This window comes from Anabrus simplex, chromosome 3 (genome assembly GCF_040414725.1).
Source record: "Anabrus simplex isolate iqAnaSimp1 chromosome 3, ASM4041472v1, whole genome shotgun sequence".
Classification (NCBI taxonomy): domain Eukaryota; kingdom Metazoa; phylum Arthropoda; class Insecta; order Orthoptera; family Tettigoniidae; genus Anabrus; species Anabrus simplex.
The window spans coordinates 101,829,549-101,851,172 of record NC_090267.1 but is presented as its reverse complement, the minus strand read 5'-3'; the positions used below and the strand labels follow the sequence as shown (position 1 = coordinate 101,851,172).

General features: G+C 37.8%; 1 protein-coding gene across 7 annotated transcripts in view; it reads left to right on the top strand.

Annotated features, from left to right (window-relative positions):
* The window catches only part of LOC136866033 (uncharacterized), a 54,942-nt gene extending 33,983 nt beyond the window's left edge, over positions 1-20,959 (top strand). For 6 of the 7 annotated variants that reach the window (XM_067142654.2, XM_067142649.2, XM_067142650.2 and 3 more), the window contains exon 2: positions 19,192-20,959. In XM_067142654.2, coding sequence (XP_066998755.2) covers positions 19,218-20,480 — 1,263 coding nt within the window. In that variant the 5' untranslated portion in view covers positions 19,192-19,217 and the 3' untranslated portion in view covers positions 20,481-20,959. Of the gene's footprint in view, positions 1-14,054; positions 14,076-19,191 lie in introns of those variants that run through there. The other variant, XM_067142653.2, reaches the window with a different exon arrangement.
* The last annotated feature ends 665 nt before the right edge of the window (positions 20,960-21,624 follow it).

Here is a 21,624-nt window from a genome sequence, read left to right as displayed (position 1 = left end):
AGTTGACACATGACATTGGAAATTTATTGAACATCTCCCTCGGTAAGCTATTCCAATCCCTAACTCCCCTTCCTATAAATGAATATTTGCCCCAATTTGTCCTCTTGAATTCCAACTTTATCTTCATATTGTGATCTTTCCTACTTTTAAAGACGCCACTCAAACTTATTCATCTACTAATGGCATTCCACGCCATCTCTCCGCTGACAGCTCAGAACATACCACTTAGTCGAGCAGCTCGTCTTCTTTCTCCGAGTTCTTCCCAGCCCAAACTTTGCAACATTTTTATAACACTACTGTTTTGTCGGAAATCACCCAGAACAAATCGAGCTCCTTTTCTTTGAATTTTTTCCAGTTCTTGAATCAAGTAGTCCTGGTGAGGGTCCCATACACTGGAGCCATATTCTAGCTGGGGTCTTACCAGAGACTTATATGCCCTCCCTCTCCTTTACATCCTTACTACAACCCCTAAACACCCTCATAACCATGTGCAGAGATCTGTATCCTTTATTTACAATCCCATTTATATTAGCACCCAGATACTAACAATGATCCCCAAAAGGAACTTCCACCCCATCAACGCAATAATTAAAAATGAGAGGACTTTTCCTATTTGTGAGACTCACAACCTGACTTTTAACCCCGTTTATCATCATACCATTGCCTACTGTCCATCTCACAACATTATCGAGGTCATTTTGCAGCTGCTCACAATCTTGTAACTTATTTATTACTCTACTGTATACAGAGTTTCAAAGACTGTTTTTGTTTGTAAAATTCTTTGGTCACTAAGATCCAGACCCTTCCCATTAGAATAAAGTAAGATAAGGAGTTCCAACAAATTTGGTCAATTTTTCTCTAATACATGTCATGAAATCATTGGAGATCAGTGCATTCTATTATCATTTCTATAAAATGACAACATTTCATTTGGCTGAGACCCCACAGTGAAACTGGTTTCGAGCCCATCCACCTAGCATATCTAAGTTTACTGTCATTTAACTTTTTAGTAAGATACCCATTATACTGATAGATATGAATCTACAAGTAAGTTTCTTCTTCTTCTTCTTCTTCTTCATCCATTCCCTTTTCCAGATTCCGCCTGGGTAGAATAGTGTACCAGAGCCCTCCACCTTACTCAATCATTCCACCATTCATTTTCTAGTACTTTATTGCTATCGACTCATCTATTTGTAATTCAGTCTACAACAGAGCTCCTGCATCTCATTCTAGGCCGTCCCCTAGGCCTCTTGGCAGTCTCTGTATCTATGAATATTCTCTTTGGAATTCTCATCATGTGTCCAAACCATTTTAGCTTTGCTATATCAGTCTCTTCTTGAAGTTTACACATTCCCATGCTTCTCCTTATTTCCTCATTTTGTATTCTACCTCATCTTGTCTTTCCCTGTATGCTCCTCAAGAACCTCATTTCAGTTGCTTGTGTCTTACTTTGGTTCCGCTTAGTCAACGTCCAGGCTGCTGAAGCATAGGTCAGCATAGGTTTATAATAGGACGCGTATAACATCTTCTTGCACTTCATTGGCACATCTTTGTTCCATACAATGTGTCTCACACACTGGTAGAAACTTGCAGACTGCTGTATTCTTAAAGCAATTTCTCCATCCAAATTTCCATCTTGTGATAACATGCTGCCCAAATATTGAAAATTTTTCACTATTTCAAGTGAGCTACTATGCACAGTAGTGGCGACTTGGGGGGAGGGGGCAAGGAGGAAGCAATCACCACCCCCCACTTTCTGGAGGAAAAAAATATTTTTATTCCATTTTAGACAACTGACTGTTTTTAAGCTTCAGCAGACTAAAGAACCTAACAGTTATCTTTAAAAATCGCCTCAAACTAGGAATTGTAATAATAATAAAAAATAAAAAAAGCAATTTGTACAGTTCCCATTATGTTTTAGCTAATTTCTTTCTTTAAATTCTTTAATTAACAAGAAAAATACTCAGCGGAAATACGCATAAAATGTCATTCGTTGCAGTTAACCGACTAGTACAGCGCCACAACAAGTAGTGGAGACTCGCGCGTCAGCGTGTAGTGTGGACTCTAATTAAGGGTAGCAGGGGTGTATTTATGCCAAGGTAATCGACACTGAGGTATGATTCATCCGCTTGCCGTGCGCATTCGTTAGTCTACCAGTTTCACTCTGTAAATGTGTCTGTAGTTTTTACTTTGTTAGTGTGCAGTCAAATTCTAAATGATATTTTAATGATATAATTGTATATGAGCGAACCTCTCTTGCGTACCATGTGACCTGGCCGTGGTTGGGAGGCTTGCGTGTCCCAATAAAGCAGATAGCCGAGCCGCAGGTGCAACCATATCGGATGGGTATCTGTTGAGAGACCAGACTAAGGAATGGTTCATCGAAAGGGGGGTAGCAGCCTTCCGGAAGTTGCAAGGGCAGCAGTCTAGATGATTGACTGATATGCCCTTGTAATAACACTCAGTATGGCTTAGCTGCGTTGATACTGCTACACAGCTGAAAGCAACGGGAAACTACAGCCGTAACTAACACCCAAGGACATGCAGCTCTCTCTGTATGAATGATGTACTGATGATGGCTTCCTCCCGGGTAAAATATTCCGGAGGTAAACTAGTCCCATTCGGATCTCCAGGTGGGGACTACACAAGAGGGGGCGATCATCAGGAAGATGGATACTGACATTCTGCAAGTTGGAGCGTGGAATGTTAGAAGTTTGAATCGTTGTGGTAGGTTAGAGAATCTGAAAAGAGAGATAGATAGACTTAAAGTTAGATGTAGTTGGTATAAGTGAAGTATGCTGGCAAGAAGAACAAGATTTGGTCAGGCAACTACCGAATTATCAACACAAAATCAAACAGGGATAATGCAGGAGTTGGTTTAATAATGAATAAGAAAATTGGGCAGCGGGTAAGCTACTACGACCAGCATAGTGAAAGAATTATTGTCTTCAAGATAGGCACCGAACCAATGTCCACCACAATAGTGCAAGTCTATATGCCTTCTAGTTCAGCGGATGATGAGAAAATCGAAAGAATATATGAAGAGATAGAAGATTTAATACAATGTGACGAGAATCTAATTGTGATGGGAGACTGGAATGCAGTGGTAGGCCAAGGAAGAGAAGGTAATACAGTAGTAGAATTCCGATTGGCTCGAAGGAACGAAAGAGGAAGTCCGCTGGTTGAATTCTGCACCGATCATAATTTAGTCCTTGCCAATACTTGGTTCAGACACCACAAACGACGGCTGTATACATGGACGAGACCTGGAGGCACTGGAAGGTATCAAATAGACTTCATTATGATTCGGAAGAGATTCAGAAACCAGGGGTTGGATTGCAAAACTTTCCCAGTAGCAGACGTGGACTCTGACCACAACTTGTTGGTCATGAAATGCCATCTGATGTTGAAGAAATTGAAGAAAGGAAAGAATGCAAAAAGATGGGATCTTGATAAGTTGAAAGAAAAGAGTGTGAGGGATTGTTTCAAGGAACATGTTGCAAAAGGACTAAAAGAAAACGTTGAAGGAAACATAATAGAGGAAGGATGGATAGTCATGAAAAATGAAGTCAGTAGGGCTGCTGAAGAAATGTTAGGAAGGAAGAAAAGATCAACTAAGAATCAGTGGATAACCCAGGAGATAGTAGACCTGATTGATGAACGATGCAAATACAAGAATGCTAGAAATGAAGAGGGCAGAAAAGAATACAGGCGATTAAAGAATCAAGTGGATAGAAAGTGCAAGGTAGCTAAGGAAGAATGGCTGAAGGAGAAGTGCAAGGATGTCGAAGGTTGTATGGTCCTAGGAAAGGTAGATGCTGCATACAGGAAAATCAAGGAAACCTTTGGAGAAAGGAAATCTAGTTGTTGAATATTAAGAGTTCAGATGGAAAGCCACTTCTAGGGAAAGAAGACAAAGCAGATAGATGGCAGGAACATATCCAACAGTTGTATCAAGGTAAAAATGTAGATAATTTGGTTCTGGAACAAGAAGAGGCTGTTGATGCTGATGAAATGGGAGACACAATTTTGAGGTCAGAGTTTGATAGAGCTGTGAGTGACCTAAATAGGAACAAGGCACCTGGAATTGATGACATTCCCTCTGAATTACTCACTGCCTGAGGAGAAAACAGCATGGCAAGGTTATTCCATTTAGTGTGTAAGATGTATGAGACAGGAGAATTCCCATCCTATTTTTGGCAGAATGTTATTATACCTATTCCCAAGAAAGCTGGTGCTGACAGGTGTGAAAACTACCGCACCATGAGTTTAGTATCTCATGCCTGCAAAATTTTAACACGTATTATTTACAGAAGAATAGAAAAACAAGTTGAAGCTGTGTTGGGAGATCAATTTGCCTTCAGAAGAAATGTAGGAACACGTGAAGCAATCCTGACTTTACGTCTGATCTTAGAGGATCGAATCAAGAAGGACAAGCCCACATACATGGCATTCGTAGATCTAGAAAAGGCATTTGATAATGTTGACTGGACCAAGCTATTTAAGATTCTGAAGGAGATTGGGATCAGATACCGAGAACAAGGAATTATCTACAGTCTGTATAAAAACCAGTCTGCAGTGATAAGAATCAAGGGCTTTGAAAAAGAAGCAGCAATCCAGAAAGGAGTGAGGCAAGGCTGCAGTTTGTCCCCTCTCCTTTTCAATGTTTACATAGAACAGGCAGTAAAGGAAATCATGCAGGAATTTGGAAAGGTAATCACAATCCAAGGAGAAGAAATCAAAACCTTGAGATTTGCCGATGATATTGTTATTTTATGTGAGACTGCAGAAGATCTCGAGAAGCTGCTGAATGGTATGGATGAAGTCTTGGGTAAGGAGTACAAGATGAAAATAAATTCCACAACAAAAGTAATGGAGTGCAGTCGAACAAAGGCAGGTAATGCAGGAAATATTAGATTAGGAAATGAAGTCTTAAAGGAAGTGGATGAATACTGTTACTTGGGTAGTAAAATAACTAATGATGGTAGAAGTAAGGAGGACATAAGATGCAGACTAGTACAAGCAAGGAAGAGCTTTCTTAAGAAAAGAAATTTTCTCACTTCAAACATTGATATAGGAATTAGAAAGAAGTTTTTGAAGACTTTCGTATGGAGCGTGGCATTGTATGGATGTGAAACATGGACGATAACTAGCTCAGAAAGAAAGAGAATAGAAGCTTTTGAAATGTGGAGTTACAGAAGAATGCTGAAGGTGAGATGGATAGATCAAATCACAAATGAAGAGATACTGAATCGAATTGGTGAGAGGAGATCGATTTGGCTAACTTTGATGAGAAGAAGAGATAGAATGATAAGACACATCTTAAGACAACCAGGACTTGTTCAGTTGGTTTTTGACAGAAGTGTAGGTGGTAAGAACGGTAGGGGTAGACCAAGATATGAATATGACAAGCAGATTAGAGCAGATGTAGGATGCAATAGTTATGTAGAAATGAAAAGGTTAGTACAGGAAAGGGTGGCATGGAGAGCTGCATCAAACCCGTCTATGGACTGATGACTCAAACACAACACATATGAGCAAATAGTGTAACCAAATTCTCAGTATGTAGGATGCTAAAGGCTTTATTGTGTCACCTATTCAATACATTATAAATTTTTAAACATTTAGGAATTTTTTATTATTTCCATTTGAGACATGTTTTGCCCTTCTTTGAGGGCATCAACAATCATAGTACCACCTCAAAGCATAAATCAGGTACTTGATTAGTAATTAAATTGTAAATACTAAGATACAAACTCAACATATTCCAATGGAAATTAACAAAACAATGTTCGGTGATGATACAGATAAACAATATATGTTTATAGACACTGCATTCGGCACCAATGCATAAAATCACAGGGTATTTTAGCAGTGTCCAGCAGTGGTGGTCCGAAGAATAATTGACACTACTCTATTAGAAAATCATAGGAAATTATAAAGTTTACACGTACATTTACATGGAAGCAGTTTGGGGAGAAAGGGTATAAAGTGTCTGGTGTCAATGTTCATAACACCAATTACTGCTGTTGATTGAACGATCATTGTAATACTGGTATGTTAAGTTTGTATCTTAGTATTTACAATTTAATTACTAATCAGGTACCTGATTTATATCTTAAGGTGGTACTATGACTGGTGATGCCCTTAAAGAAAGGCAAAACATGTCTCAAATGGAAATAATAATAAATTCCTAAATGTTTAGAACTTTATAATGTATTGAATAGGTGACACAATAAACCCTTTAGCATCCTACATATAGTATCTTCAATACGGATTAACAAACTTTTCTCTTGCAAATTCTCAGTAGCCGTAAAAACACTGCATCTTATTCACTGTGTACTTTGTGACATACGTTAAAGTTCTATTTCATTTGCCATTGGTGAGTGTTATTGTGTAGTACTATTATCACTACACTAAATATAGTAGACTCAACCTTTACGTCTCTATCGAAATTTGCTCAGGGAGCATTCCAAAATGTACCATTTTGTAGGTTGTTTTTCTTTCCATTTTTGATGTCCTAGCCCCCGCCCCGTCCCACTACTATAGCTCTCAGAAATTGTTTTTTAAAATATTTTTGTGCCCTCCCACTTCTATCTCCCAATTGCCGCTACTGACTATGTACAGTATTTCTAGTCAAATCTTTGTTTGCATTGTGCATATAATTACAAATCTAACCTTGGTAAAAGAGTTTTTCTACATTTGTAATTTTAAAATGGAAATGATAAAAATAAATTAATATGGTACTATTACTGCATTTATGTTTTATAAATTCCCAGTGGTGTTTATTACACTATACATTTGTTTAAGTTTAACAAGTAGTTTGTCCTAAGGCAACAGGAACATCAAGCTAGAATTAAGAATCCAAATAAGGTATTTTACTCTATGAGCTCTATATTAGGCTCCAAGTCTTTAACTAAGAATGCAGAAATGATTATCTACAATACAATTATTCAACCAGTACTTCTGTATGGTTCTGAGACATGGAGTATAACCAAGAAAGAGCAGCAGCAGTTGCAAGTTTTTGAGAATAAAGTTTATAGAAAAATATTTGGCCCATGGTTTGATCCTGTCTCTCAAAGCTGGCAGAAAAGATCTCATTATGAGATTTACACCCTCTCTCAACAACACACTATAATGGGTGTGATAGAATCCATCAGACTGTGCTGGGCTGGACATGTACTGAGGATAAAGGACAACAGAGCACCAGTAGATCTATAAAAGGGATCTCTTAATGGGAAAAGACCTTCAGGAAGACCCCGAAGCACCTGGTATGCCGGATCCTGCAAATTGATAACTGGAAAGAGCACACTCAAGATCGAAAAGGATGGAAGGGGATTGTGAGATCGGCACAGGAGTTTCACATTCCTCAGAAACCTACAGAGTGAGTGAGAGTGTGAGTAGTTTTTCTCTCTAGTATTCTGAGAGGCAATTATGTACTGTAATCACTTTATACAGGCTGATGAAAAATTCTACACCTTTGAAGAGTTCCTTCATAGTGTTGGATCATCTGTCACTGCCATAAACACATCCCATATCATTTTCACCTGTCTCCTACTCACCACATGGCAGTGTATTTTTATGTCTTTACTCCACCCTCTGGCTAGATCTGCCTGTTCATATACTTGATAGTAGGTAGAACCATTTGACAGAACAGAAACCAGTTATGTATGATGGAACTTTGGGAAACTTTCATGCTGATTTTCTGGTCAGCATTGATATTGGAAGAATTATTGATTAGGCTATGTTAATACTCTTGTCATCAATGTGATTTTCACTTAAATTACAGAACAATTCAGACACATCAAGCCATATTTTTGAAGAGTAGAAGAAAATCAATTTGGCACTCCACGTCATATGATATTGACATGATAAAGATCTCCAGCATAACATAATGTTTACCTGACAAAATTAATTAAAATTCAGCAACAGGTCATCCAATAGGATTTTTTTTTTCTGTCATCTGGTCAATATTGACAAATCAAAATGCCCATATCCTAGATGTGGTCATAGAGGTAGTTTTAATGTTTAAAATAATGTTAAGTCAGAGGCACAATAATTGAGGAAAATATTCTTTTTTAAAGAAGGGGTAAAAGAGAATGGAACAGTTTACCAAAGGACATCTTCAACTCTTTCCCAAAAGATGTGCATTCCTTCAACGATAGAATGTGGTCATGGCAGGAGAAAGTAAGAACTTGGCAAAAGACAATATTATGAGTAGCCTAATTTTGGATTTTGTTTTGTAATTTGTAATGCCACCAGGAAAAATACTCCAAATGCAAAAAGAAAAAAAATGTTGTTATTCTGATATTATCATTAGAATGAAGTTTTGCAAACAGAATTAATGTCTACTAATTGAATTTTGATTCTATATTTTGTATGCAGTGAATTTGTTGGGTATTCTATTCATTGTTTCTGTCAGGTAATTTGAACTTTGAATGAAATGTCAACAAAAACTGAAAATAGTCAGGCTACTCACTCACTCACTCATGGACGCTACAGTCCATGTAGAAACTTGGCCTCCTTTGTCACCTTTCTCCATTCCTCAGTCTTTTACTTTCCTTCTCTGGACTGAAATTTCCAGCTTCTGGAGGTCATCTTCCACATCACTGAGTCATCTTCTCATAGGTCTGCCCCTCCTTCTAGAATCTGGTATTCTCTGAACATGCTCAGCCCATCTTAGTCTTCCTTGCTTGATTTTCACCAAAATATTTGATTGTCCAAACAGTTTTTCCAGCTCTTTATTTGTTCTAATGCTCCAACCATCCTCCTCTCTCACTGCTCCAAATATCTTCCTTAGGATCTTTCTTTCCCATCTCAGCAACCAGTCTTCCTCTCTGGTGATCATCACCCAGCATTCAGAACCATAAGTATTGGTCTCAGTATGGTTATATATATTTTGATTTTTCTATTCCTGCTGACATTTCTACTTTCAAAGACGTTTCGTAATGCATAATAGGATTGATTTCCACACGCTATCCTTTCTCAAATTTCTGTTGCTATTTTATTGCCTTTCATTATTATTGACCCAAAATATTTGAAGATTTCAACTCTCTGATATTTCTTTGCATTCAATGTTATGCTATATTCTCTTATTTTGGCTTCCCCCTCATCTCCCAATATCATGTATTTCATTTTACCTATGTTCACATGAAGTTCTACGTCGCATGCTTTATTTTCTAACAAGCTGTAGCCTTCTGCTAGTGCTCTTCTGCTCCTTACCATGAGTGTTACCTTATTCACATATGCCACCACTTGTACTTTTCTATTAAATATTGTTCCTCGTGGGTTGATGTGGAGTTGTCGAATCACATTTTCTAGAGCTAAATTGAAAAGTAATGTAGAGAACACATCTCCTTGTCTCAAAGCTTTCTTGATTACAATATCTTCAAATATTTCTTGTTCCATTCTTATTTTACATACCAGGGATTTTTTGATTTTGTTTATTCAGTTGACGTTACGTTACACCAACAGAGATAGGTCTTATGGCGACGATGTGATAAGAAAGGGCCAGGAGTGGAAAGGAAGCGATTGTGGCCTTAATTAAGATACAGCCACAGCATTTGCCTGGTGCAAAAATGGGAAACCATGAAATACCATCTACAGGGCTGCCAACAGTGGGGTTCGAACCCACTATCTCCCAAATGAAAGCTCACAGCTGCCTGCCCCTATTATTTTAACGTTAAGAATTTCATATTTAGGTTCCGTATTGAAACAAGATTTACATCAAAGAAAGGACAATAAGTTCCACCTTTTCAATACTATATATTGTGTGAAAGTTTTACATTACAGTTAAAACATCACAGCTTTTGTACATTCGGTACCGGTTTCGACAGATTCCCTGTTATCATCAGCCGAGAATAATTAAACAAAGACAAGTATAGATCATGATTCTTATGGTGTGATTACAATGGTGGATTAAAAATATACATTATATGATTAAAATAGTATATATATATATATATATATATATATACACAAATAAAAGGTAAGTAAAATGGGAATGGTCATTATTTTATGAGGTGTACACCTTAATATTTCTAATTAAAAGGTTAGGTTTGTTAAAAGAAATTTTGTTCTTGTAATATATAATTAGGGCCTATAGTGAAATTTGATTGTAGGCTTAAATCTGTAATATTTTAACTTTTTGACCAGTCAATTCATTGAAGTTATGTAGCCATGTTTGACACATTAAAAAGGTAAACAAACATTTAGTCGAATGGTGTTCCACATAAAATATATACAATAAAATTCGATTGGAGCTTCAACTTGGACTTAAGAATGGAAGAATTATATTAATGTTCAATGCAAGCAGAAATAGATGAGTTAATTTTTTCACTATGTATTGATGTTGATAGTTAGAATGTCCATTGAACAGTTCAATATGTCGATTTGTATTCTGGAATGGTTTACATTATTTTGAGAAATAGTAATTGAGGTTCTTGCTAAGGTGGTACTTGAAGATCTTGTGTTGTAAGTTGTGAATATATAAATGATTCGGAAAGATCCTGATCCAAGTCGGAACCTATAAGAAATAAAATGCTATTTAAAGTTATATGAAAATCAGAAGGAGTAAAAAATTCGCGAAATATTAGCGAAATGAACGACTCACCTCAGGTGCCAAGTTGATAGTAGATGTATCGGAGTGGAACTAACAGGCTGAATGTGAAGAGACGGACCTCAGAAGGAAGCAAGGAGGGGCGGAGTTACTGAGCGAGGGGAAGAGGGAGCGCGGTGGAGGCGGGACTATAATCGGGTGGGCGCGGACGGCGGTAGGGGTAATATGTAAGCGTGTTATGGATTGTTTTGAAGATAGATCGATTTTTGGGGATTTTAAGATTGTTCAATATTTTGATAAACGTATCAAATAAAATCGTAGGTTTGTCGGATAAATCATTGAGATTAAAATTTGAATTATGGTACTGATCAAGTGAGATGTAAAATTGTTCAGTGAAATCAAGTATAGGACCTTTATATATTATTTCAATGATGTCTATATCGTGGTCTATGCCATAAAATTTGTGTTTATAGTCGTGTATATGTTGGCCTACTGCGGAGAATTTTCTGTATTTAATTGCATTTACGTGTTCTGTATATCTAATTTTGAACGATCTACCGGTCTGTCTGAGGTAGGTACTGATACTGAGGCAGTCGTTACAATGAAATCTATAGACACCTGACTTTTCAAAGGGGTTGACTGAGTTAGAGTTGTGTAGAATGTCTAGGTTTCTATTATTAGTTCTGGAGGAAATGTTAATATTCTGCTTCTTTATGGCATAGACCACGATATAGACATCATTGAAATAATAAATAAAGGTCCTATACTTGATTTCACTGAACAGTTTTACATCTCACTTGATCAGTACCATAATTCAAATTTTAATCTCAATGATTTATCCGACAAACCTACGATTTTATTTGATACGTTTATCAAAATATTGAACAATCTTAAAATCCCCAAAAATCGATCTATCTTCAAAACAATCCATAACACGCTTACATATTACCCCTACCGCCGTCCGCGCCCACCCGATTATAGTCCCGCCTCCACCGCGCTCCCTCTTCCCCTCGCTCAGTAACTCCGCCCCTCCTTGCTTCCTTCTGAGGTCCGTCTCTTCACATTCAGCCTGTTAGTTCCACTCCGATACATCTACTATCAACTTGGCACCTGAGGTGAGTCGTTCATTTCGCTAATATTTCGCGAATTTTTTATTCCTTCAGATTTTCATATAACTTTAAATAGCATTTTATTTCTTATAGGTTCCGACTTGGATCAGGATCTTTCCGAATCATTTATATATTCACAACTTACAACACAAGATCTTCAAGTACCACCTTAGCAAGAACCTCAATTACTATTTCTCAAAATAATGTAAACCATTCCAGAATACAAATCGACATATTGAACTGTTCAATGGACATTCTAACTATCAACATCAATACATAGTGAAAAAATTAACTCATCTATTTCTGCTTGCATTGAACATTAATATAATTCTTCCATTCTTAAGTCCAAGTTGAAGCTCCAATCGAATTTTATTGTATATATTTTATGTGGAACACCATTCGACTAAATGTGTGTTTACCTTTTTAATGTGTCAAACATGGCCTACATAACTTCAATGAATTGACTGGTCAAAAAGTTAAAATATTACAGATTTAAGCCTACAATCAAATTTCACTATAGGCCCTAATTATATATTACAAGAACAAAATTTCTTTTAACAAACCTAACCTTTTAATTATAAATATTAAGGTGTACACCTCATAAAATAATGACCATTCCCATTTTACTTACCTTTTATTTGTGTGTATATATATATATATACTATTTTAATCATATAATGTATATTTTTAATCCACCATTGTAATCACACCATAAGAATCATGATCTATACTTGTCTTTAATTATTCTCGGCTGATGATGACAGGGAATCTGTCGAAACCGGTACCGAATGTACAAAAGCTGTGATGTTTTAACTGTACCGTAATGTAAAACTTTCACACAATATATAGTATTGAAAAGGTGGAACTTATTGTCCTTTCTTTGATGCCTGCCCCTAACCGCACAGTCAAACTTGCTCGGTCCGTAGATACTGTAACTTGCACGGTCATTTCAATCAGCCTGCCCACTTTCTGTGGGATTCTAAATTCTCTCATGTTGTTGATTGTGTCATCAGCCCATAGACTGGTTTGATGCAGCCTCCCATGTCACCCTATCCTGTGCTAAACTTTTCATTTCTACATAACTACTACATCCTACATCTGCTCTAATCTCCTTGTCATATTCATACCTTTGTCTACCCCTACCATTCTTACTGCCTACACTTCCCTCAAAAACCAACTGAACAATTCCTGGATATCTTAAGATGTGTCCTATCATTCTATCTCTTCTGCTCATCAAATTTTGCCAAATCAATCTCCTCTCACCAATTCGATTCAGTATCTCTTCATTCATGATTCGATCTATCCATCTCACTTTCAGCATTCTTCTGTAACTCCACATTTCAAAAGATTTTATTCTCTTTCTTTCTAAGCTAGTTATCATCCATGTTTCACTTCCATACAATGCCACGCTCCAGACGAAAATCTTCAAAAACATCTTTCTAATTCCTATATCAATGTTCGAAGTGAGCAAATTTCTTTTCTTAAGAAAGGCCTTCCTTGTATATGCCAGTCGGCATTTTGTGTCCTCTTACTTCTGTCATCGTTAGTTATTTTACTCTTCAAGTATCAATAGTCATCTACTTCTTTTAAGACTTCATTTCCTAATTTTATATTTCCTGCATCACCTGACTTTGTTCGACTACACTCCATTACTTTAGTTTCGGACTTATTTATTCTCATCTTGTAGTCCTTCACTAAGACTCCATACCATTCAGCAATTTCTCCAGATCTTCTTCAGTATCAGATAAAATAACAATAGCATTGACAAATCTCAGGGTTTTGATTTCTTCTCCTTTGATTGTGATTCCCTTTCCAAATTCCTCTTTGATTTCCTTTACTGCCTGTCCTATATAAACATGGAAAAGAATGGAGACAAACTGCAGCCTTGCCTCATGCCTTTCTGGATTGATGCTTCTTTTTCAAGGCCCTCGATTCGTATCACTGCACACTGATTTTTATACAGATTGCAGATAATGTTTCATTTTCAGTATCTGATCCCGATCACCTTCAGAATCCCAAATAGCCTAGTCCAATCAGCATTATCAAATGACTTTCCTAGATCTACGAATGCCATGTACGTGGGCTTGTCCTTCTTAATTCGATCCTCTAAGATCAGATGCAAAATCAGGATTGCTTCACATGCTCCTACATTTCTTCTGAAGCCAAATTGATCTTCTCCCAAATCAATTTCAACTTGTCTTGCCATTCTTCTGTAATTAATACGTGTTAAAATTTTCCAGGCATTGGATACTAAACTAATTGTGCAGTAGTTTTCACACTTTTTAGTACCGGCTTTCTTGGGAATAGGCATAACAACATTCTGCTGAAACTTGGATGGCACGTCTCCTGTATCATACATCTTACACACTAACTGGAATAACCTCACCATGCTGGTTTAACCCGAGGCAGTAAATAATTCAAAGGGCATCAATTCCCGTTGCCTTGTTCGTGTTTAGGTCTCTAAAAGAACTGATAGAATAAAAGAAGATTTTTATATGTTGACTATCCTGAAATGAATCCATGGTGCTCATCAATGATGATGTTTCTAAAGAGAGGTGTTCTTGTCAAGAATTATCGAGTCAAAAATTTTGGAAATATGAGAAGAAATTGTAAGTGGTCTGTATTGTTTTATGTCCATTTTATCACCATTTTTGAAAACTGGGCTAACAAATCCTTTCCTCCATTCCTCTGAGAAAACATCTCAGTTTAATGATAAGTTGAACATATAAAAGAGTGCTCCACATAAAACAAATGAGCATTTCTTGAAGAGGTAATTTGATATACCATCTGGTTCTACAAATTTCATTAATTCAAGAGATATCAGTTTGTTGTAAATTTCTGCCTTACGAATGTTGATATCTGACAGATTGACTGAAAAAGGATAGTATATGCCATACTATTATTATTCTGATAAGAAGAATAAACAGATGAAAAGTTTTTGCAAAAAGATTGACTATCTTTTCACTAATATCCGTTCTAACTGCACTAAGATGCAATGTTGAAGGAATATTATTAAATGACCTTTTAAAACCTAGATGTTGTCAGAATTTCTGTGGGTTGTAACTAATACACTGTTCACAGTTGGAGACATAGTTTGTATAGCAAGATTTGGATTCGGATGTGCATTGATTTCCGAATTTAGAAAAATTGTGATAATCACTATTGTGACCTGATATCTTGTACAGCTTGTGTATTTTTCCTTTCCAATAATCACCGAGTTCATTTATGATTATACCACTTTGGGAATTTTGGAGTCTTAAAATTCTGTACAGGGATGTAAAATTCCATGCCATAATGTAGTACTGAATTAAAGGTTTCTACTGGTTTATCAATTGATACATTCTGTAACATCACCTTCCAGCCGAACTGTGACAGGTAATAATTTAGTCCATTATAATCTCAAAATATAAACTATCAGCAGGTAAGGAAGTGTATAGCTCATTTATAGGTAAAGAAATCTCTAATACTGGGTGGTGTCTATTGAGGGGCAATATTTTCAATACTAGATATCATGGAACTGGAGTTACTGAAAACCAAATCAAGAAAATAAATCAGAAAATTTGGGATCTCATTGTGTCTATATTTAAAGTGGACTGTTCCGTTTGGTTACCTACTGATAAAAGGCCAGAAAATGTTTCTTCATTTGTTATCCAATTAAGATGTGGTAGATTGTAGTCTCCAACAAGGAGCAATAAAGGGTTGTCACGATTTGAGATAAATTTTTCAACAGCAATGCAGTGGTTGAAACATTTTTGGACAGGAGACCTGGGTGGTATGTATACAGCACCAATGATTAATTTTGTGGTGTTAAAAGTCAGGGACACAAACAACTGTTCAACTGTGCTATTGCATGGTGTCATAGTAGGTTTAAACCTCTTGCTAATACAGATTATTACACCCTATGGAATGCTTTCACATTTGTTAAAGAAGACCTATCACATCTGAAAATAGAAGAAGTCGAAGTTCCTCAACACTAATTTCATCACTTAGGTTTGTTTCAGTTAGTGTGGTTTGAAGTCTATTTATATTTTGTTAATATTCTCCAAACTGTTCAACTAACCAACTAACCTTTTTACTGATGTCTTTGATACCCTCCTAGGATTGTGGATCTGACCTCTGTGAAATGCTTCCCTTTCTACATGTTGAATTTTATTCCTGATGTAGTCTGTACTTTCTAAATCATTTACTTTATCACTTAACTTTTGGCCATTAGGATTTGCAACACCCCCCATTTCTAGATATTCTATTGAGAAGTTTACCAAACTTAGAGATTCCTTTCCTATTAACATTAGAACCGCTGGAATATATTGTATACCTGGAACCGCCGATGCGGTCATTTTGACCGCTATTGAAATTATTATATTTTCGTTCTCGATATGCACAGTTACTCATTATTATTGTTTTACCTCTGTTTCTGTACATTTGTTTATGAGTTTCAATATTGAATTATCAATTTAAAAAGCCACCCACTCATTACACTATCATCAGAAACATGCCACTTTGAATATGGAGTAAGTCCTGTATTTTCTTTCAAGGGTGTATGGCGAGCAATCCAACCAAATGTCATCTTCCCAGTCTGCTACAGTCCACTCCCTGATGCCATCAGTACCTAATAGTGCATTATCTGGCCATGGGAGGCTTTTACCTTGGTTGTTGCGTCTCCTATTATACCATGATTTACGGGTTATGGTTTCTACTTCCGTAATAGAATAATTACACTGACTGACAGAGCAAATGCAACACCAAGAAGGAGTGGTCAGAACTTTATGCCAATTGCAGGGTAGACTGATGTCACTGAGGTATGCTCATGATGTGAAATGCGCCACTGTGCTGCTCACGTAGCGAACGATAAATGGGACACGGCGTTGGCGAATGGCCCACTTCGTACCGTGATTTCTCAGCCGACAGTCATTGTAGAACGTGTTGTCGTGTGCCACAGGACACGTGTATAGCTAAGAATGCCAGGCTGCCGTCAACGGAGGCATTTCCAGCAGACAGACGACTTTACGAGGGCTATGGTGATCGGGCTGAGAAGGGCAGGTTGGTCGCTTCGTCAAATCGCAGCCGATACCCATAGGGATGTGTCCACGGTGCAGCGCCTGTGGCGAAGATGGTTGGCGCAGGGACATGTGGCACGTGTGAGGGGTCCAGGCACAGCCCGAGTGACGTCAGCACGCGAGGATCGGCGCATCCGCCGCCAAGCGGTGGCAGCCCCGCACGCCACGTCAACCGCCATTCTTCAGCATGTGCAAGACACCCTGGCTGTTCCAATATCGACCAGAACAATTTCCCGTCGATTGGTTGAAGGAGGCCTGCACTCCCGGCGTCCGCTCAGAAGACTACCATTGACTCCACAGCATAGACGTGCTCGCCTGGCATGGTGCCGGGCTAGAGCGACTTGGATGAGGGAATGGCAGAACGTCGTGTTCTCCGATGAATCACGCTTCTGTTCTGTCAGTGATAGTCACCGCAGACGAGTGTGGCGTCGGCGTGGAGAAAGGTCAAATCCGGCAGTAACTGTGGAGCGCCCTACCGCTAGACAACGCGGCATCGTGGTTTGGGGCGCTATTGCGTATGATTCCACGTCACCTCTAGTGCGTATTCAAGGCACGTTAAATGTCCACCGCTACGTGCAGCATGTGCTGCGGCCGGTGGCACTCCTGTACCTTCAGGGGCTGCCCAATGCTCTGTTTCAGCAGGATAATGGCCGCCCACACACTGCTCGCATCTCCCAACAGGCTCTACGAGGTGTACAGATGCTTCCGTGGCCAGCGTACTCTCCGGATCTCTCACCAATCGAACACGTGTGGGATCTCATTGGACGCCGTTTGCAAACTCTGCCCCAGCCTCGTACGGACAACCAACTGTGGCAAATGGTTGACAGAGAATGGAGAACCATCCCTCAGGACACCATCCGCGCTCTTATTGACTCTGTACCTCGACGTGTTTCTGCGTGCATCGCCGCTCGCGGTGGTCCTACATCCTACTGAGTCGATGCCATGCGCATTGTGTAACCTGCATATCGGTTTGAAATAAACATCAATTATTCGTCCGTGCCGTCTCTGTTTTTTCCCCAAGTTTCATCCTTTTCGAACCACTCCTTCTTGGTGTTGCATTTGCTCTGTCAGTCAGTGTAAAAACTTGTCAGTACTCAGCCTATGCAAGGCATCATTATAATCCGTACAATTCGTAATATATCCCAGTTCCACTGTTGTGGTTTTGTACATTACCATTGTTGATAGGATAATTATAAGTAGATGATTATATCTCAACGAGAGTTATGTGTTACAATACATTTTATTATGATAATTAATACAGTGGTCAAAATGACCACTCCGGTGGTAGTAAGTTTCTCATCTATTGATGCAAAATTAATTATATTTGATATGAATTTTCCTTGGCACTAATCAGGAAAAGTCACTGCAGCTCAATATCCTACAATAAAAACTGTAGTCAGAATTGAGTTTGGAAAATGTGTAGCGGTCGTTTTGACCGCTCTGGCGGTTCTAGTGTTAAGGTGTAGCCCATCTTTACCAAAATCACTGTCTCTAGGCCAGCTATTAGCATTGACAAAAAGGACATCTCTGTTACGGCATAACCAGTGAAGGGTGGAGATTACAGCATCTGTATAATGATAAACAACATAGTGCCAGAAAAAATGCCACCGAGACAAAGCTTTGCTGCTGGAAGCCTCCTTTTTATTGCAGTAATAAGTATGTCAGTCTTGGCCATTATGTAACTGGGTGTTGGCAGATTGTGAATAATATAATTTGTGCCAATATGAGCAATCAAAGCATCAGGATTTTCTTTAATACTCTCACTGTTCACATGTTCTGCCAGTTGACTCACTCGTATGCCTGGATAACAGTACGCAATACCCTCTTCAACTTTGGATCTGACATTTCTTATCATAGAGTCCCATGTGTTCTGGTGGAAAATGGGAAGTATTTCCTGCAGAAATGTACCAAAATATATGGATAAGCAGCCCTCCTCATATTGCAGAAGCTGTCTTAGCAGGAAAGGGCAAACCATGCCATACAAATTTCTCTTGTAAATAAATGAGTGGTGAATGAGACAGTGTTAGGTAACCTTTGGTAAGATAAGGCTTTTCCACTATATTTCCTCTCTTCTTAAACTTAAATATCACAGGGCGAGTTGGACATGTGTTAGGGGTATGCAGCTGTGAGCTTGCATCTGGGAGATAGTGGGTTCGAGCCCCACTGTCGGCAACCCTGAAGATGGTTTTCTGTGGTTTCTCATTTTCACACCAGGAAAATGCTGGGGCTGTACCTTAGTTAAGGCCACAGCCGCTTCCTTTCCTATCACATCGTCGAAATACGACTTACCTGTCTCGGTGCGACGTAAAACAAATAAAATTACAAAAGAAACTTAAATACCCTGCTTTAAACTACCTTTATTTCATGAACTTCTGTGTCATGCTTTTTGTGTATAAGAAGTGTTTATTTTAAACTCATCATTGGTGTAGAGTGTATTCATTCTATGTTATTCTGTTGACTGTTCTAGGAATTTTCAAGAAATAACAGAAAGCAATGACAACTCAAAGTGCACCCAGAACGGTCAGCAAGTCACAGCTTGAAAGTACACTGAAATCTCAACTCGGGACAGAATTGGTTGTGGAAGAGTATGAATGTAAAGCCAACACCAAACCAGGAGAAAACTACGGCAGTGTTATGCTGGCTTTGGACGTCACACTTCGCCGAACAAAGGACTCTCCAGTTGAAACTCTGCAAGTTGTTGCAAAGCTTGCTCCTCCCACAGATTTCTTGCTGGATGTCTTTGATTTTAAGAACACATTTTGTAAAGAAATGAATGTGTACAAGTTAGTAGGTCCAGAGCTTGAGAGACTGCAGATAGAATGTGGTATTCCAGATGAGGACAGGTTAAACATTCTGGCCAAATTCTATGGAGCTCAGACATCATCTAGAGGAGATAATGATCCTGTTGCTGACGTTAATGCTATTCTCTTATTAGAGAACTTAAAAGTTTGTGGCTATAAAATGGGTGATAGGTTAGCAGGTCTTGATCTGAAGCACTGTGAGTTGGTTTTGTCCAAACTAGCCCAATTTCATGCCCTGCCAGTTGCTCTGAGGCAAATGAGACCAAATATATTTGATAGAACTGTTGTGAAGGCAACTTGTAATATGACTATGGGGGGAACAACTCCAGTTGAAGACTTGGAAAAGATGCTTAAAGCAATAAAACAAGAGATTCCTGAAGTTAACTCCTACATAGCAAGAATGAGGAACCACAGCCTTGAGAATCTAAAACATTCAAACAAGTCGTTTAATAAGAAACCATTTGCGACTATTGTACACAATGATTTCTGGACGAATAATATGATGTTCCTTTATAATGATCCTCATGATAATTCATGTCCTACAAGTATTAAATTTGTAGACTTTCAGGTAACTTTGCTCTGTTCTCCAGTGAAAGACCTTATTTTCTTCCTTTTTACTAGTGCATCAGATGAAGTTCTCAGAGACTCTTTTGACCATTTATTAAATCTGTACCACACAAACTTTATTAACACACTGAAAAGTGTTGGATGTGATACATCTGCTTTTTCATTTGAGAGATTCCTTGATGAAGTCAATGAATTTGCACCAATGGAGTTTCATCATATTCTCTTTATGCTAAATGTAATTTATATAGATAAAAGTGAAGTTAAGGAGCTTTCAGAATTAGATGGCAGTTCAGATCTCAAGTTTGCATCTGGTAGCATTTGTAAACGTAAAATACTTAACCTTATTCATGAATTTGACAAGAAGGGTTGGTTGATGAAAACTCAGTGAAGAGCTTCAAAAACTGTTGTTGTTTGTAAAATTCTTTGGTTATTGAGATCCAGGCCCTTCTCATTAGAATAAAGCAAGATAAGGAGTTCCAATATCATTCATGTTTAAGAACGTCTTGACATTTAATACCAGTGATAGCAATAAATTTGGTCCATTTTCCTCTAATGCATGACATGATATCATTGAAGTTCAGCATATTCTATTATCATTACTATACACTGACAAAATTTCATTTAACTGAGATCCTGCAGTGAAACTGGTTTTCAGTCCATACACCTAACATATCTATAGTTTATTGTCATTTGACTTGTTAGTAAGATACTCATTATACTGGTAGTTATGTATCTACAAGTATTTTATTTTGATGAAGTCAAAACTTTGTTTACATTGTATGTATAATTATAAATTTAACCTTGGAGAAAAAGTCTTTGTACCTTTGTATTTAAAAATAGACACAATAAAAATAAAATAATATGGTACTATTACTGCATTTATGTTTTATAAACTTCCAATTGTGTTTATTACACTGTACATTTATTTTAGTTTAACAAGTAGTTTTTCCCTCTAGTATTCTGAGAGGCAATTATGTACTCTAATCACTTCGTACAGGCCGATGAAAAATTCTATACCTTTGAAAAGTTTCTTCACAGTGTGGGATCATCTGTTACTGCCATGAACACATCCCATATCATTTTCACCTGTCTCCTACTCTTCACATGGCAGTGTACTTTTATGTATCTACTCCACCCTTTGGCTAGATCTGCCTGTTCATATACTTGATTGTAGATACAGCGATTTGATAGAATAGTGACTAGTTATGTATGGCAAAAGTTTGGGAAACTTTAATGCTGATTTTTTGGTCACCATTGATATTGGAAGAATTAATGGTTAGTCTATGTTAATACTGTTATCAGTGCGATTTTCACTTAAATTAAAGAACAATTCCAGACAAATCAAGCCATATTTTTGAAGAGCAGAAATAATCAATTTGGCACTCCACGTCATATGATATTGACATGATGAAGATCTCCAGCATAACATTAATGTTTACCTGACAAAATTAATTCAAATTCAGCAACAGGTCATCGAATAGGATTCTTTTTTCCTGTCATCTGGTCAATATTAACAAATCAAAATGCCCGTA